The 18,973-nt window shown below is 44.7% G+C and overlaps 1 protein-coding gene across 1 annotated transcript in view; it reads left to right on the top strand.

Annotated features, from left to right (window-relative positions):
* The window catches only part of ULK4 (unc-51 like kinase 4), a 575,532-nt gene that overhangs the window by 24,326 nt on the left and 532,233 nt on the right, over nt 1-18,973 (top strand). Inside the window, exons 6-13 of the mRNA XM_004614546.2 lie at nt 2,053-2,154; nt 3,103-3,186; nt 3,321-3,396; nt 5,657-5,749; nt 8,315-8,430; nt 8,564-8,633; nt 13,156-13,249; nt 16,111-16,215. Coding sequence (XP_004614603.2) covers nt 2,053-2,154; nt 3,103-3,186; nt 3,321-3,396; nt 5,657-5,749; nt 8,315-8,430; nt 8,564-8,633; nt 13,156-13,249; nt 16,111-16,215 — 740 coding nt within the window. The remainder of the gene's footprint in view (nt 1-2,052; nt 2,155-3,102; nt 3,187-3,320; nt 3,397-5,656; nt 5,750-8,314; nt 8,431-8,563; nt 8,634-13,155; nt 13,250-16,110; nt 16,216-18,973) is intronic.

The raw sequence follows: 18,973 nt of genomic DNA, 5'->3' as shown, positions 1-18,973 counted from the left end.
AAGTTCTCCCCTCTCATGTTCTCCACCTGGTCACAATTACTTGCATGATACGTGTTGTTGGTCTCTACACCTTCCCTGCTGCTCTTACCTCCTGAACTCCTTCATATGCGGAAAACCACTCCTCAGATGGCAGGTTTTTACTGGATTGAATCCTTCAATAATAGGTCTTCTGGAAGATTTTGTTCTATTTTTTGGGGGGGAGGTAGGAGGAGTGATACAGCCAATAAAACTGGCTACACTCGGGTTTATTCCTGACTTTGTGTTCATGGATCACTCCTGGCTGTGCTTGGGGGGACCATATATGGTGCCAGGGATTGAACTGGGGTAAGCCACATATGCAGTAAACACTTTACCTTTTTGGCCCTAGTAATTTTATAACATTTATATGGCTATTATTAAATTTACTACGCAGATTCCTCCCTGTCCACCCCCTCCCCAGTTTTGAACTATACCTGGAGGTGCTTGGGGACCACTCCTGGATTAGTGCGTTAAGATTGCTCCAGATTGTGCTGGAAGACCTGCAGGGGATTGAACCCAGGGCTCTCACATGCAGAGCTCTGCTCCAGCCCATTGCACCATCTCTCCCACTGATACAATATTTCAATTAATTAATTATTTTTTTTGCAGGATGGGGGGCACATCTGGCGGTGCTCAGGGGTTATTCCTGGCATTCAGGAATTTTTCCTGGCATGGGGAACATATGGGTTTCTGGGGATTGTACCCAAGTTGACTGTATATGTAAGACAGATGCTCTACCCGCTGTGCTATTTCTTTGGCCTGATACAATATTTTAATTTTTTTAACCACACCTGGTAAAAAAGTAGGCCTTACTCCTGTCTCTGCGCTCAGGGATCACTCCTGGCAGGGTTCAGGGAACTAACCTGAGTCAGCCATGTGCAAGGCAAGTGCCGTGCCCACTTTACTATTTCTCTGGCCCTGACTGTTTGAAATCTTATTTAAAAAGGACATATTTGGGGCTGGAGAGATAGCACAGCGGGTAGGGCGTTTGCCTTGCATGCGGCCGACCCGGGTTCAAATCCCAGCATCCCATATGGTCCCCTGAGCACGGCCAGGGGTAATTCCTGAGTGCAGAGCCAGGAGTAACCCCTGTGCATCGCCAGGCGTGACCCAAAAAGCAAAAAAAAAAAAAAATAAAAAAAAATAAAAAGGACATATTTTAAATGTGCTATACTTAAAAAAAATCTATTTGTGTGTGTGTGTGTGTGTGTGTTTATATTTTGGGTCTCCCAGATGGTACTCAGGAGGTTCAGAGCTCCAGCTGTGAATCTTGGCCAATGAGGCCATTGGTTCAGTTCAGGGGCCTGATGGTGTGATGCAGCCTGGACCCAGGAGACGGCACCCAGGAGACCAAGGCCACCCCAGCACTACTGGGGGGCATACAGGGCTTCATCCAGAGTGCTCAGGGGAAGATGTGGTGCTGGGACTCGAACCCAGGGTCAGGCACTTGCTAGGCATATGCCATAAATGATGTCCTGTCTTTGGGCCCTTGTTTATATATATATTTTTTTTCATGTGCCAAATTGGCATTTTAATTTTAATTTGTTGTTAAGTAATACGTTGTCTTCTGAATATTTTCCACATAAAAAGGTCAAGTAGAGTAGCCAATCTCAGTAAAATAGGAGGTTTTGAACTTTGCCCTCACTTGAGTTGCTTCTCCACTTACAGCTGTGCTGTTTGGGAAGCCACACTCTGTGTGACTTAGTTCCCCTTGCCTGTAACTGAGGATGATTCTTTTGCTCCCTTCATAAGGTAGGAGCATCATTAGATGGGATCATTCATACCATGCGTTTAACTCAGTGCCCAGCAAAAAGTGAGTGCTAGTAGCCGAAACAGAAGAATCATCCAATAACCCTGTTTATATTCTTATCCTCTAAAATGGAACCTTGAAAATAGAAAAGATTTTTTTTCTTTTAAATTTTAAACCGAACTCTGTATGTCCTGTTTCTGCTCAGGTTCCCTTCTGTCACTCTCGGCATTGGGTCTTTCCCCACCGGGTCTGTCCTGACGGCTGCTCTTTGTGCTTTGTTTCAGGGCCCCTTATCTATACTGCACCAGAGGTGCTGCGGGGCGCCGACTTCTCCACCACCAGCGACCTCTGGTCTTTGGGCTGTCTCCTTTATGAAATGTTCTCAGGTGACTGTTTTCTGGATCAGGCTGAAGTCATAACTGGACACATACACAAACTTCAAATCCTATAGTTTGCAAATCCTTTTTTTTTTTTTTTTGCTCTAAGAACAACCGTTTATTTCTAAATTTTATACATAATTATAAATAATTATGCTTTATGTTAGTCTTATATAAGTATATCTGGTACATTATCTAGTGATAGTATATGTTGATTCTTGAGAAGTTTTGGTATAAAAATCATCATCTGTAATACTGCAATGTGTCTATTAAAAATTGTTTTATCTTCTGCTGAAGATATTATTATTATTGTTACTATTTTTGGTTTTGGAACATACCTGGCAGTGTTTAGGGGTTTGCTCGTGGCTCTGTGCTCAGGGGTCACTTCTGGCAGTACTGGGGTAGCAGGAATTGAACAAGAGCCTCCTCATGTGAAGCCTGGCTGGACAGTGTGCTGTGCCCTTGGCCCTAGGAGCAGAAAGGTCTCTGTGACCGGGAATTACCCAGTTGTGTCCAGTAATCCTTGCAGCTCTTGAATCATGGTAGTGGTGCATACGTGGAGTTGCATATTTGTAAGGATGAAGATTCTTGAATTAAAGAAGTATAAAAAATAAGTAGCTAGGGGCTGTACTGATAGCACAGTGTGTAGGGCATTTGCCTTGCATGCGGCCGACCCGGGTTCGATTCCCAGCATCCCATAGAGTCCCCTGAGCACTGCCAGGGGTAATTCCTGAGTGCAGAGCCAGGAGTAACCCTTGTGTATTGTCAGGTGTGACCCCCCCAAAAAAATAAGTAGCTAGCATTCCTGGTATGTAATAGGCATCCAGAAATCATTACTGTCATTACTTATGTTTTCTAAAGTTGCGTAATCCTGAACTCTCTATAGTTGAGACTTGTTTTGAATTGATGGTGATAGCAAGCTGATTTTTAATTTTGCAAGTTTTGATGTGATTCCAGGAAAACCACCATTCTTCTCAGAAAGTATTTCTGATTTACTTGAAAAGATTTATTATGACAATCCTTTGCCACCCATTCCAAAAGGTAGGATTTCTTATTATAAATGCAGTTAATTTATATACTTAGTGTAATATTATTTTAAGCATTGCTGGAGAATATATATGTTCATCTACTTACCACTTTTTCTTCCTTTTTTCTTTTTGGGAATTTGTCTATAGATTCTTCTCTCCCTAAAGCGTCTTCAGATTTTATTAATTTGCTTGATGGTTTACTTCAAAAAGATCCTCAGAAAAGGTAAGTATGGATTAAATATATATATGTGATTTATATGTGCATATCACTGTATCACTGTCATCCCGTTTGCTATTGATTTGCTCGAGTGGGCACCAGTAACGTCTCCATTGTGAGACTTGTTGTTACTGTTTTTGGCATATCCGATACGCCACGGGTAGCTTGCCAGGCTCTGCCGTGCAATAATGTATATAATAACAATAATAATAATCACTATTATTATTATTTTGGTGGTGGCGTGGGGCTGCACCTGGCAGTGAGCAGGGCTTACTCCTGGCTCTGTGCTCAGAGTTCATTCCTGGTGGTGCTCGGGGCCATATTCAGTGCAGGGTCAGATGCATGGAAGACTTTAATCCCTGCAATATCTACCTAACTCCTCGATAGCATGTGACTATGAATGACTACTGAAATACTTTTTTTTTCCTTTTATGTGCTTCTAAAAAATCACTGCTCCCATATAAAAAGAATTGTTCAACCGTATTTTTTTTTTAAAGGGCACCTGAGTTTACATAAGGGTGTGTTCTTGGTAGACAGGACAAGCAGTTAGGGTGCATATAGGTTCAAGTGTCAGCACCACAGAGTCCCTGCAGCATGGCCAGGTGCAGCCCCAGCCCTGGCAGTGGCTCTGGAGGCTTCCAAGTGCTACCAGAGTAGCCAGGGTAATCCTGGCACCACAAGGCCTGAGAATCACATCCTCAGACCCTGGCGTTGAACTGCTGCTGGCTTGGTTGGCTTGAGCACTGCTTGGGAACCACCCCTTCCAAATAAGTGTGTCCTCTGGGCTGGAGGGTAGCCGGACAGATGGAGAGCACGACAGCAGTATATTCTCTATTTCAATCCAATGATACCTGAATGCACATTTTCCTTTCTGTGTGGATTTTGGACCCTATTTGGCAGTGCTCAGGGATCATTCCTGGCTCTGTACTTAGGGATGACTCCTGGCGGGGCTTGGTGGTCCATATATGGGGCCGGAGATCAAACCCACATCAGCAGATTGCAAGGCAAGTGCCTAACCGGCTGTTGTATCTCTCCGGCCCCCAAATATAATGCCTTGAAAATGAGTCTGGATCGTAGACCCCCCTGAAGTCATTTTAATGTTGGTCAACTGGCTTGATAGCATTTTTGACTCCTCAATAGAATTGTGACAGTCTGTTGACACGAAGTTGATATTCTTGCTTATTTCCGAATGATACTTTTTTCTTTGCTTTGATTTTGATCCACACCTTACAGTACTCAGGGTCTACTCCTGGCTTGGTGCTCAGGGGTCACTCCCAGTGTGTTGGGGCATCTTGTGGTGCCAGGATTGAACCTGAAGCTCCCGCAGGCCAAGAATGAGCACCTTGAGACATTTCTTGGCCTTTCTGAATGTAATTTTATTTTGTTTTGTTCTTTTGGATTTTATTCTTTTGGATTTTGTTCTTTTGTATTTTTGTTGTTTTGATTTTTGGTGCCCAGGGCTTTCTTCGGGCTCTGAGTTCAGGGATTATTCCTGGTACGGCTTAGGGGGACTATGTAAGATTCCAGGTATTAAACCTTGGTTGATTCTGTCCAAGCCAAGCACTTCACCCTCAGTCCTATCATTCTGGCTTGCCTGAATGAAATTTTATTTTTTGTCTTGCTTTTGGGCTATACCCAGCGATGTTTAGAGGTTATGCCTGTCTCTCTACATACAAATTACTCCTGGTGTCTTTGGGGACTGACTGAGGTGCTGGGGATTGAACTTGGGTCTGCTCTGTGCAAGGCAAGCACTCTACACGCTGTACTCCAGCCTCTGAATGAAATTTTAATAGTGAAGTTCCAAAACTGAAATGTATAAAAGCTGTAGGTTCCTAGAATGGTGTAGTACCCCTCTGGGTCTAGAGCATTATGGTTTATAAATTGATATTCTCAGTACATTTACTTTCAATTTTAGATTCTGTATACATGCCTTTCATAGAGTTCTTTGAGAACCCAAAATGTTTTCATTAATCTCCATGTAATGTGAACTCTGAGATTTGTAATACTTAGTTTTCAGATATATTTTTTCACTCAGTACCGTTTAAGGCTTCTGACTTATGGGTTTTGATGTTGCTATCTGAGAGGTTAATTGTCTAGCTGAAATGAAAGAGTCAAGTATAAAACAATCCCAGAGATGCATTTATATGGAGATGTTTCTAAGTTATAAAATCCGAGATATATATACATATATATTTGGGACCTGCCCTGGGAATTCTCTGTAGTGCATCATGTTAAGATGTCACTTTCACATTTATGTTGTATGAAGATTAACTTGGACGGGCCTCCTGAAGCATTCCTTCTGGAAGGATGCCTTTACGAGAAAAGCTCAGGGCTGCAGCTCCTCGGATTCCGTTGTCAGGTAATCCCGACTTCCCCTTGTCTGTGAGGTCGGGCTCTCAAACATCCATCCCCACCTAACTCGTCTCAGAATGCAGCATGATGCCCGTGTTTTTATCAAAGGAGAAATATCACATTTGTCTAAAATATTCTTTTATTCTTAGTTTTGGGCCATACATGGCAGTGCGTTGAGATCACTCCTAGGAGGGCTTGGGGGAATTACGGGTGTAGGGGATCAAACCAGGGTTGGCCATGTACAAGGCAAGCTCTCTGTATTATTGCCCTGGCCCCTCAAAATGATCTTCTTTAGGGGGGTGGGTTTGGCTTTGGGGGTCACACCCAGTGATGCTCAGAGATTACTCCTGACTCTACACTCAGGAATTACTCTTGGTGGTGCTCAGGGGACCATGTGGGACACTGGAGATCAAACCCCCTGTTGGCCGCGTGCAAGGCAAACACCTTACCTGCTGTAATATTGCTCTGCCCCCCACAGCAGATTCTTAAAGAGTTTAGTCATACTGTCATGCATTTATTTATTTATTTATTTATTTTTGGTGCCTGTATCAAATTCAGGGCTCTCACATATTGGGCACTTTGTGTTTCCAAGGAGCCACTTCCATGGCCCTTGTCATGCATTGTTGTGTTCCGATTTTGCTCGTTTCCCCTATTGCTCCTACCCAGCCAGTGATTAAGTTTAGTTATTGGTCCCGTTCTGCCCAGGATAACAGACTTCTCACTTGAAAACATGTAGAATCTTGTCTCTGCACTTTTATGTCTTGGACCACAGCCTTGGTGCTTGGAAGCTACTCCCTACTCATTGCTTCAGGGTTGCTCCCAGCGTTGCTCGGGACACCAGGGGCCTTTGCAGATGGAGCCTGGGCCTCCCGCATGTGAAGAATGTGCTCCAGTCCTTTGAGCTGTCTCTCTGATGTCTCGTTTCTCTTCCCAGTATGTTTATGTGACTTGCTTTGGAATAAATGTGACCAAATAATAAAATGTGACCCAAACTGATGTGTGTTACTTATAAAGACAAACCTCGGGGCAGGAGTTAGTACAGTGAGTAGGGCACTTGCCTTGCACATGGTCAACATGGGCTCCACTCCCAGCACCACAAATGGGTTCTCTGAGCACGGCCAAGAGTAATCCCCTGAGCACTGTACACAGGATGTGCCCTCAGAATATCTGGGTATCGTCCCAAAAATCACAAAAAAGGGGGGAAAAAAAGAGAAAAGGAAGAAATCTCCACATTGGCATGTGACCTGCCATGCTTCTGCCTCATGAAGTGAGTGGAAAGAACGTGTTGAAATGGGGTTCCTGTTGTCAGGGAGGGTCTTTAGTGAGTTCCAAGAGCCCAGGAGTGGCTTCCAATCATTGCCAAGTGAGTCCCAAGTGAGGAGTGGCCATGTCAAGCGGATTTCTTGAGTCAGTGTCACCAAAGAGCATGCAAGTTTTGTGTGCCACCTCTGTTGAGCTCTCTGTGTCTCTGTGACCCCCGGAGTTTTAATCTTGGCAGCTTCAATGTGTGGGCTCTGAATTTTCATGGAGGCCCTCAGACTATGAAATGGGGACCACACGGGGATCACATGGGGACAGCAGGGCCCGTGGGAACAAGAGGAAAGCGGGCTCTGGTCTGTCGGTGGCTTATATTGCCATAGATGTCTTCTTCCTCTGACACCTCTAAGCCTTTCTGTTCTGTTTCTGAACCAGGAGCAATGGGAGCGAGCATCCTTGCCTGGTTTCTAAGCTGAGGATGAACTTGTTCAGCTAGAAAGAATGAGAAGCTGGAGGCTTTTTTTTTTTTTGTCTCGTGAATAGTGAATTTTGATACATGGCCTTGTGTATCAGCTAAGCTCATGAGATTTTTCTTCTTTCTGTTCTCACTGTGGACTCCTCCTCCATGAGTGAGTTTTCATGTATTGAACCAACCTTGTGTTCACACAATATACCCCACTTCATCATGGTGTACTCTAGTTTCAGTCTTGCTAGGTGCCTCTGGGGCTTAGGGGAAGTGGGGGACAGGGCGAGAGGGAGAAAGAGAACAGAGTGATGGGACTGGCCACTGTGCTCAGCAGAGAAGTGGAGCCCTTTCCCTTAGGGTTTGGGCCTTGACCAGCAGCGGCTGCTCTTGTGGTTTGGCTATAAGATAGCGTGAGGCCTGGGCAAGATGAGAGGGGGGTCAAGGCGGGGGGAGAGGGAGAGGGCAGGGCACACACGGCAGTTCCTAGGGCTTCCTCCTGGTTCTGTGCTCGGGGACCACTCCTGGCAGGGTTCAGAGGACCATATATGGTTTTGGGGAACGAACTTGGGTTAGCTGCATACAAAGTAAGTGTACTCTCTCTCTGGACCTGCCATTTATTTTATTTCATTTTTTTTAAGGGATAAGGGTGATGGACTTCTCAGCATCAGGGCTTGTATATACTAAGTGCTCATTTTAGCTCCTCACTGAAAGCCATTGATTGTCTAATTCTGTGGTTTTGCCAAGTGCCTTGTGCAATTTAGTTCTCTCTTCCGATTTCTTGCTGTACAAAGATAGTCATGAAGAGCTCTAGAGTAATTTGAATTATGTGGGCTTTCTCTTGTCGAACAGTGATAAGGTGATGGAGTGTCCTGGGCCCCAAGATTCCAAGGAGGTTTTGAAAAGTTCTCATAATGGACAAGCCAAAGGGAAGAGCACTCAGCGGCTGAGCCACTCCTTCCGACTAGGTGAGTGCCCGTAGGAGCGTATTTGGGTGCCGGGAGGCTGCTCTGAGCAGTGTTGAGTGCACTCTCTGCCTGCCGTACCCCCACTGCTGACACTGTCTACTGCTGATGGGCAATGCTTTACTCTCTTATGCAGAAAATCCATCAGAGTTACGGCCTAAGAATACTCTTGGGGGTCCGCTGAATGAGTCCATGTTTCTCCTCAGGTGGGTAAAAGATGAAATTTCAGGGCTTCAAGGAGATGAAAGTTCTGTGTTTGCATTTTATTGTTGTTCTTGTTGTTTTGGTTTTTGGGCCACACCCAGTGGTATCAGGACTCACTCCTGACTCTGTGCTCAGAGAATCACTCCTAGTGGGGCTTGGGAAAGGCATATGGGATGCCGGGGATTGAAGCTGGGTTGGCTGCTGGCAAAACAAGTGCCTTACCCACTGTACCATCTCTCTGGCGTTTTTGAAGTCACTGTTGTCTTGGCAGCAAATCAGCATCACAGAGCTAAAGGCTAGCAGAGTGAGTCCATTTTCACGCCTAAAGTGACCACTGAGTGCTGGACAGTGCAGAAGGCCTTTTGTTCTGGGTTTTAAAAAATCCTCGAGGCCCCAGAAGAATTGTGCAGGGTATGAGAACACTGCTCCCGCAAGCAGTGGTCACGAATTCAAGTTCCTGGCGTCCACCTGTGCCGAGTGTGATCCGGGCAGACCTGCTGTTTGAGCCTGGCCTATCTTGCTGTCTCTGATTCCTGGCGCTCGGGTGATTTATGGCTGCATTGTAGCTGTGAACACCATAGTAAGGCGTGACCCTTGGTGAGTACTGGAACTAAAAGGACGCATGAGTACCAAGGCCAGGACGTGTGACCCCTTGCTGAGCATGTGCGTGAACATCCCCGAGATGGGCACTGCAGCCGGAGCACGTGTGACGCAGGTAGAGTGTGGCCTGGGGTGAGCACATGGGCAGGCCCTGCCACTAAAGAAGCACACACCTCAGTGAGCACCGCAGCCTGCTGAGCACCACAGCCAGGATGCGAGCACGGGTGCGGCCTCTGGGCATCACGGCAACAACAGAATAAAAGAGCACAGAGCCCAGCGCCCGTCTCCCCTGTCCTGACTACAGGAGTTGCAGCAGGGAGGGTGCTCCGAGAGGAGCAGATAGGCCTGACTCTGAGCTCCGTCCCCCTGGCACTGCCACTGGTGGCCCTTGGTTGCACAGCAACAAAAGCGAGTGACTTCCCACCCGCCACGGCCACGGGCAAGACTCTTGAGCACTACTGCCGAGGGTGTGCATTCCTAACCCTAACCCCATGTGCCACCACAGCAACCACAGAGGGAACCTCTTCATCCTGTGTTTTCACTGCAGAGAGAATTGGGTTTGAAAGCCGGAAGTCATCTGCTTCCATATTAGGATGCGAACTCGGAGATGAGAACGTATCTGGCCTTGTCTGTTTCTTGGTTTTGTGGTGCTCGGGTTAAAACCCAGGGCCTCAGTCATTCGAGCCCGTGCTCTGCTACTCACCCACATCCCTGGCTCCAGATTGTTTCTTTTGCTGCTTCTTATTCTTCATTTCCCCCCCCCCCCCATTTTCCCTTTGTTTCTTTTTCATTAGAAGTTGGAAATACAGCAAGTAAGGAAATCCCATGGGGAGTTGAGCTGTCACACAGATATCCTTTTGGAACGCCAGTCCTCTGCGCTCCTGCGGAATGTACTTGCTGCAGCAATTTACTAAAGACACGGGGAAAATGCCTAAAAAGGCCACTGTGTGGGCTGGAATAATAGTACAGTGGGTAGGGCATTTGCCTTGCATGCGGCTGACCTGGGTTCGATCCTCGGCATCCCACATGGCCCCCCCTAGCACCACCAGGAGTAATTCCTGAGTGCAGAGCCAGGAGTAATCCCTGAGCATCACTGGGTGTGACCCGAAATGACAGGAAAAAAAATAGGCCAATATGTTATTATGTTATTATGGTGAAAGAATGAAACTATAAAGTCCCAGATAATGTTTTTTAAAACTGCTGTGTATATGTGAAGCTCAAACCACATTTGTATTTATTGAAAGAGTAAATAAATTAAAATAATATTCCAAAATGACTAGACCAGCATTTAAAAATTCTACGTTGGGCTGGAAGAATAGTACAGGGGTTTGGGCACTTGCCTGGCATGCAGCCGACCCTCCATTCAATCCCAGGCACCACATACTGTTCCCAGAGCACCACCAGGCACGAGCCCTGAGCACAGAAGCTGGAGTAAGATCTGAGTGTGACCCAACCCACCTTCCTTCAATTCTGTAGTATGTACATATTGCTATATTCTATTGGTTGTTTTTGTTTTAGAAAGCTTTTTTTTTAATTGACGTAGGGAGCTAAATTTTCTTGATATTTTTTAAATCCATATTTTTAATAAAAATAATATTAAATTTAGCCATATGCATCTTAGACATTTTAAATTCAGTTTATTTTTTAGGAGGGGGGGATGTGTCCTAAACGGTACTCAGAGGCCTGGAGGCTCCTTCTGATGATTTTGGGTCATCTAAGGCCCGTGGCCAACTGGGCTGGTGGCAGGAGCCTGGGGTGGGTGGCGCTGCTAGGGCAGAGACCGTCGGATTCCTCTTGGCGGTGATGGGCAGCCTCCAGGATTGCACCTGCCAGTGCTAGCGGCCTGTGTGGTGCTGAACTGAGGTTGGCCTCATGCAAGGCAGGTACCTGACCCCGTTCTGTATCACTGGCCCAGATTAAAAATATTTAAGGGCTGGGCAGATAGCTTAAAGCGCTGGAGCACATGCTTTACATGATAGATTTATCATGCTCCCTGGAACCTAGAGCCCTGGGTAGTCCCCGAGTGCCACTAGGTTTGATTCCCCCCCTCTCAAATGCCCCCAAATCAAAAATAGATCAATAATAATTTTTCATTTTGGGGGCCGTACCTGGTGATGCTGGGGGGAACCATTTGGTGTTGGTGAATGAGCCCTGAGCAAAGCAGGTGCTCTAGCCCTTTCAGTGATTTCCCTGGCCCCCAGGCTCTTAGTTTTTACACTCCAGCACCTTTTGTGAGCTAGGATAGGACTTGTTTAGTAAATGAGTAAACTGATCCAGTAAGGGAGGTGACAATTAAAATATATGAGAATTTAAAGGAATTTTTTTTTAAAGGCCCAAAGGGTCTGATTGGGATAATTGCTTAAAATGCAAAAGAGGCTTCCACGTTAGGCGTGAGTCCAGGCATCAGCGGATGTCTAAGGAGCCCGATGATGCCAGTCACAAGTATGGGGGGGGGCATTGGGACTCAGCAGAAACAGATGCCAAGAAAGGACCGCTGGACGGTGGTGGTGGGATGCAGATGCTCCAGTGGTGTGTGTGGAGAAACAGTGCTCACCTCGGTAGGAGAAGCCCGTGGGGGAATTCTGAGTCAGGTCCTCACCAGGAATCCACAACATGGTTGTGAATCGTGACGATGCTTCAGTCAAAAAAGAAAATAGATGAGCGCAATCTTTCTATGTCTGTGCTCATCTATTTTCTTTTTGGACTTAACAGACTAGGAGGCTAACACCCAAGGATAGTAGAAATAAGTACCAGGAGGTTGACTCCATGGCTTGGAAGCCGGCCTCACATGCTGGGGGAAAAGGCAGCTCAGATAGAGAAGGGAACACCAAGTAAAATGTGGTTGGAGAACCCACTCAGGATGGGAGATGTGTGCTGAAAGTAGACTATAGATTGAACACGATGGCCACACAATACCCCTATTGCAAACCACAACACTCAAAAGGAGAGAGTGAACAAAAGGGAATGCCCTGCCACAGAGGCAGGGTGTGGGGAGTGGGATGGGATTGGAGGGTGGGAGGGATACTGGGTTCATTGGTGGTGGAGAATGGGCACTGGTGGAGGGATGGGTTCTCGAACATTGTATGACGGAAACACAAGCACGAAAATGTGTAAATTTGTAACTGTACCCTCATGGTGATTCACTAATTAAAAAATAGATAAATTTAAAAAAAAAGAAAAAGAAAATAGAAGCATATTGGGCCTCGGAGTGGCCCAATGGCCAAAACATCTGCCATGTAAGCGTGAAGCTGTAGGAGTGATGCCCTGGGCTGCCCACGGGGTCTTGAGCACAGTCCCCAGGGCTCCACTGCTCTGGCCCCCCGCCCCACCACAGGAGGGTGCGATCATCAGCTCTCCGCAGCGTGCCCCGTCGAAGAGCCGATAGGGGCAGCCAAAGACTGAGTGTGAGCACCACAGCCACGTGTGTGTATGCTTGACCCTTGTCACCGTCACAACACCAACAGAGGCCAAAGACTGGGGGAAGGGACCGAGGTTTGAAAAACACGTAGATGCAGATTAGGACTTATTACTTGCCTTAAAGAACTTCCAACACCGTCCTTCATTTCAAACATTTTCTGAGAAAAAATGGTAAATATTTCCCACCCTTTGCAATGTACCAGTCTATGTTGCTGTTGCACATAGTAGTGGATAATTATAAAGGATGATGATGATTTATGCTTTAAACAGATAATTCTATATGTAGGATTGAAGCTGTCTGTAATTTAAATAATGAATGAGCCAGATAATTGCTTCAAAACCATTTGAAAACTAAGGGAGTCACAGAAACACAAAGTAGAGTGTGAATTTTGTTGATGGAATGAGATCATGTGGAATTGTCATATTGTACCGTTTTTTGTGAGAGGTGTGTTTCCCCCCGGGTAGTTTCCATTGTCTAAGTGATGGTACCTGGTACTTTTCTTTCAGCTCTCGTCCTACCCCCAGAACTAGCACTTCAGTGCCCATCAGTCCTGGTGGGGACCTGACTCAGAATTCCCCCCAGGGGGCTTCTCCGACCAAGGTGAGCACAGGCGGAATGGAAGGGTTTTATTTTGTTTTGTTTTAGGCTTAGAAGGATAATAAAAGTTGATCTCTGAACAGTTTTTAATCCAAACTTTATCAGTAAGTCATCTTCCTTGTGTGCATCACAGCTTCATTGAGATGTATTGAACAGGCCATGTTATTCACTTATTTGAAGTGTACAGTTGAAGGGCTTCTAGGACATTCTCAGAGGTGTGCAGCCATTGCTTGTATTCAGTATTAAGATACTCATCTTACAAAGTCAGCATTGGTCATTAGTATTCTGTTTTTGTCCAACTTCTCTCCTCTCTTGCCTTTGGCAACTGCTGTCTAAATTTACTTATTCTGGGCATTTTGTGTGATGAAATAATATAATATGTGATCGTTTTAATTTTTTATTTATTTTTATTTTTTATTTTTTATTGAATCACCACGTGGAAAGTTACAAAGCTTTCAGGCTTAAGTCTCGGTTACAATATGTGATCTTTTGTAGACTTGTTTTTTCTCTTTTTGGGTCATACCCAATGCTCAGGGGCAATCCTCTCCTCCCCTCCCCTCCCCTGTCCTCCCCTCCCCCTCTGCCCTTCTCTTTTCTCCCCATGGGTGGTGATGGGAATCACACCTGGTGATACTCAGGGGTTACTCCCGGCTCTGCACTCAGGAGTTACTCCTGTCAGTGCTTGGAGACCAAACAGGATGCTGGTGTTGGAACTTGAGTTGGCTCATTCAAGGAACGCACCCTGCCCACAATACTATCTCTCCAGCCCCTTGGAAAGTTTCTATGTAGGTGTTTGGGGCTTTTCCATGGCTGTACTTGGGACCACACAGTTGGGAATTGAACCTGGGTCTCTAGCCTGCAAAGCCCTCTGAGTTATCTCCCTGGGCCATTGCTATTGATTTTTTTCCCTACTTAGCATAATGTTTTAGTATTTATCCAAATGGTAGCATTTTTATTACTATTCTTTTTTATTACAAAGTAGTATTCTTTTGTACAGAGAACAATATATATACATTTTCCTATACATTGGTCAAAGGACATTTGGATTGTGAATAGTGTTGCAATGAACAAAGAAGTGCAGATGATGTTTCTGCTGTGTATTTTTGGGCCACTAGGATATATTTCCAGAAGTGTTAACTGCTGGGTCATATGGAAGCTCAATTTCTAGTTTTTTGAGGAATGTCCATATTGTTTTCCAAAAAGTCTGGATATCGACATTCTCACCAACAATGAGTGAGAGTTCCTTTCTTCCCACATCCATGCCAGCACTAGTTGTTCTTGTTCTTTTTGATGTGTGCCAGTCTCTGCGGTGTGAGATGCTATCTCATTGCTCTTTTGATTTGCATCTTCCTGATGTTTAGTGATGTGGGGCATTTTTAAATGTGCCTTTTGGCCATTTGTATTTATTTTTTGAGGTAGTTTTTGTTATTTCTTCCTTCATTTTTTGATGGGGTTGGATGTTTTTTTTCTTGTAAAGTTCTATCAGTGCCTTATATATCTTTGATATTGACTCCATGGCAGGTAGGTATTGGGTAAACAATTTTTCTCATTCTTTGGGCTGTTTTGGATTTTTGTAACCCTTTCTTTTGAGGTGCAGAAACTTCTTAGTTCAATGTAATCCCATTTGTTTATCTTCAACTTTCTTGGTTAGTGGTGTTTCATCTTTGAAAATGCCTTTACCTTCAATGTCATGGAGAGTTCTGCCTATGTTTTTTGAGTGCTGAAAGTAGGTAGAGCGATATACACAATAACTTGTCAGTACCTGTATTGTAAACCATAATGCAGAGAGAGAGAAAGAGAGGGAGAGAGAGAGAGCAAGTGAACGGGGCAGGGGAGGAATAGAGAGAGAGAGACAGAGAGAGACAGAGAGCACGAGCAAGTGCCTGCTATAGAGTGCTATAGAGGCAGCAGGCAGGGGTGGGGGACGGGGTGGTGGCAGGAGGGAAACTGCTATGGGGCAATATTCCTGGTTTTTGTGTCTACTGTCCTTGGGTGTCAGTCTCATATTGTGTTATTTTATATTCCACAAATGTGTGCAGTGCTTCTATGTCTCTTCCTCTCTTTCTGACTCATTTCACTTAGCATGATATTCTCCAAGACATTTTATTATTGAAACCCAATCATTAAGAACTTTGTAACTACATATCTCATGGTGATTCAATAAAAATTATTTCAAATTTAAAAGGTAAAGAATAATGTGACTGTGAATGTTTCTGTGTTTGGGTGGGACTTAGTCTTAGTTTCCTTTTACCTATGCAGGGGTGGAATTGCTGGATCAAACAATTACTCCAGGTTTAAAGAACTTTAAAACCATTTACCAAAACAGATGCATAATTTTACATAATCACTGGCAGTGAGTGAGGTCTCCACTTTTTATATACTATCAACACAGCTTGCTACTGTCTCCTTTTTAATTCCTTCTTTTAAAAAAATGCTTTGCAGTGCCAAAGCATTTTTTGGGTGGAACTCTTTGTTCTGTTAAAGCTGCTTTTTCTTCTGTGCCTGCCTTGGCTGGGGCGTCATGCTCTTTACCCAGGTTTTTGTGATGATTCTCGACTAAGTGCTCTCCCCACTACTTACTCCCTTCCACTCACTTTTCCCCTGAAAACAGTCTGTTTTTGTTTCATTAGAATTTCCTTAATTATATCTGTCTTCTCTCAAGCAATCCCAGGCATTATTTTACCTTTTCTTTTTTACTTTTTCTTCTTTCTTTTTGCAGTGTAGGGAATTGAAGCCGGGGCTGCATATATGCAAGGCAAGTACTCCTGTGCTGAGCTATATCCCTGGTACCACCAGACATTTAAAAAACATGTAGTGTTTACTATTATTCATTGAAACACGGCCTCATTTTTTTCTCATTCCAGATTGCAGGTGGCCAGCTGACACAACAGGAACTGGAGTCCCAGATGAAAGAGCTTATCTACACAGACTCGGATCTTGTGGTCAGCCCAATTATTGACAATCCGAAGGTGCGGAAGATGCCCTGACCCCAGGCTGAGTTGTATATGTCTGAGTTGTAGATGTCACTGAGGCCTAAAGACTAGGTGATAGGCCGGTGCCCTAGATTCTTGGCCTGCTTTGCTTTCCCATTTCCCTTGTCTGCATTTATTTATTCACTTTTTTTTTTTTTTTGCTTGTTACTGGGCTACATCTGACTGTGCTCAGGGCTTACTCCTGGCAGTACTTGGAGGACGATGTGGCCCTGTGGGGTGTCAGGGATTAAAGCTGGGTAAGCCATGTGCAAATCAAGCCCCTTAGCCATTGTCTCTTGTCTGCTTGTCATTGCCTCTTGCCTGCTTCTATTCAACTCATGTTGCTTGTCTACATTTGTTCTCCTTTGTTGTGTTTTTTTTTAAGTTTGTTTTTGGCCACACCCAGTGATGCTCAGAGTATCGGCCCCACTCAGGGTACCATGTGTTGCTGGGGATCCCACCCAGGCTCTCTCCTGCCACATGTTGACATTTCTAACTCCGACCCTGTCTCTAACCCTCTCCTCCTGCCTTCTCTTCCATTTCATGGGAAGGCTGTGTCTTCTTTCCTTTTGGTTCCTTCTCCTGTAGATCAGTCACTGGGCTGAAGAATGGCTGCTGACTTCTAGTCTAGATCACCCTTGACCCCGGAATATGGGGAGAAGGGCAGAGACGGAAAGGACGTCTAGTTGGGAAGGAAGAAGTTAAGAAAGGGAGCAGTGGGGAAGAAGGGATCAGGGGTCTGGGGTACATGGTAATGTGGCAGAGACTCAACAATGCTGGAAATACTACAACCACCAAACGTTAAAGTGTGCCCGTGAAGGTGATAGGGTGGGGTGGGGGGAGGGGCAGCAGGGAACTTGGAAACACTGGTGGAGGGAAGTTGACACTGGTAGTGGGATTGGTGCTAGCAACTGATAGTTGTCTAAGACTCAACTTTCAATACGTTTGTAAATCATGTACCTTAATTACATAAAATTACTTAACATTTTAAAAAAGTATGTAGCACTACAAAATCAATACCCAAAAATCCATGGCCTTCATATATGCAAACAATGAGGCAGAGGAAAGGGACATGAAAAAAGCAATCCCATTCACAATCGTGCCCCAGAAAATCAGGTACCTCGGAATCAGCTTAACCAAGGAAGTAAAAGACCTTTACAAAGAAAACTACATAACGCTACTCCATGAAATCAAAGAGGACATGAGGAAATGGAAACATATACCCTGCTCGTGGATAGGGAGAATCAATGTTGTCAAAATGGCAATACTCCCTAAAGCATTATACAGATTCAATGCGATCCCTATAAGTATACCCATGACATTCTTCAAAGAAATGGATCAAGCAATCCTAAAATTCATATGGAATAACAAACGTCCAAGGATAGCTAAAACAATTCTTGGGAAAAAGATGATGGGAGGCATCACCATCCCCAACCTCAAACTTTACTACAAAGCAGTAACAATTAAAACAGCATGGTACTGGAACAAAGGCAGAGCCGTAGACCAATGGAACAGGGTGGAATATCCCTACACACAACCCCAAATGTATGACCATCTAATCTTTGATAAGGGAGCAAGAGATGTGAAGTGGAGCAAGGAAAGCCTCTTTAACAAATGGTGCTGGCACAACTGGACAACCACATGCAAAAAAATGGGTTTAGACCTTGACCTGACACCATGCACAAAAGTCAGATCAAAATGGATTAAAGACCTCAACATTAGACCACAAACCATAAGGTACATTGAAGACAAGGTCGGCGAAACCCTCCACGATATTGAAGATAAAGGTATCTTCAAAGGTGACACGGAACTAAGCAATCTAGTAAAAACAGAGATCAACAAATGGGACTACATTAAACTAAAAAGCTTCTGCACCGCAAGAGATACAGTGACCAGAATACAAAGACTATCCACAGAATGGGAAAGGATATTTACACAATACCCATCAGATAAGGGGTTGATATCAATGGTATATAAAGCACTGGTTGAACTCTACAAGAAGAAAACATCCAACCCCATCAAAAAATGGGGCGAAGAAATGAACAGAAACTTTACCAAGGAAGAAATACGAATGGCCAAAAGGCACATGAAAAAGTGCTCTGCATCACTAATCATCAGAGAGATGCAGATCAAAACAACTTTGAGATACCACCTCACACCACAGAGACTAGCACACATCCAAAAGAACAAAAGCAACCGCTGTTGGAGAGGATGTGGGGAGAAAGGGACCCTTCTTCACTGCTGGTGGGAATGCCGACTGGTTCAGCCCTTCTGGAAAACAATTTGGACGACTCTCAAAAAATTAGATATTGAATTCCCATTTGACCCAGCAATACCACTGCTGGGAATATATCCCAGAGAGGCAAAAAAGTACAATCGAAACAACATCTGCACATGTATGTTCATCGCAGCACTGTTTACAATAGCCAGAATCTGGAAAAAACCCGAATGCCCCAGAACGGATGACTGGTTGAGGAAACTTTGGTACATCTATACAATGGAATACTATGCAGCTGTTAGAAAAAAGGAGGTCAAGAATTTTGTAGTCAAGTGGATGGGCATGAAAAGTTTCATGCTGAGTGAAATGAGTCAGAAAGAGAGAGACAGACATAGAAAGATTGCACTCATCTATGGTATATAGAATAACAGAGTGGGAGACTAACACCCAAGAACTGTAGAAATAAGTACCAGGAGGTTGACTCCATGGCTTCGAGGCTGGCCTCACGTTCCGGGGAAAGGTCAACTCAGAGAAGCG

The sequence above is a fragment of the Sorex araneus genome, chromosome 4, assembly GCF_027595985.1.
Source record: "Sorex araneus isolate mSorAra2 chromosome 4, mSorAra2.pri, whole genome shotgun sequence".
Classification (NCBI taxonomy): Eukaryota; Metazoa; Chordata; class Mammalia; order Eulipotyphla; family Soricidae; genus Sorex; species Sorex araneus.
Note: the sequence above shows the minus strand (reverse complement) of the source record. Positions and strands in the feature narration are given on the sequence as shown.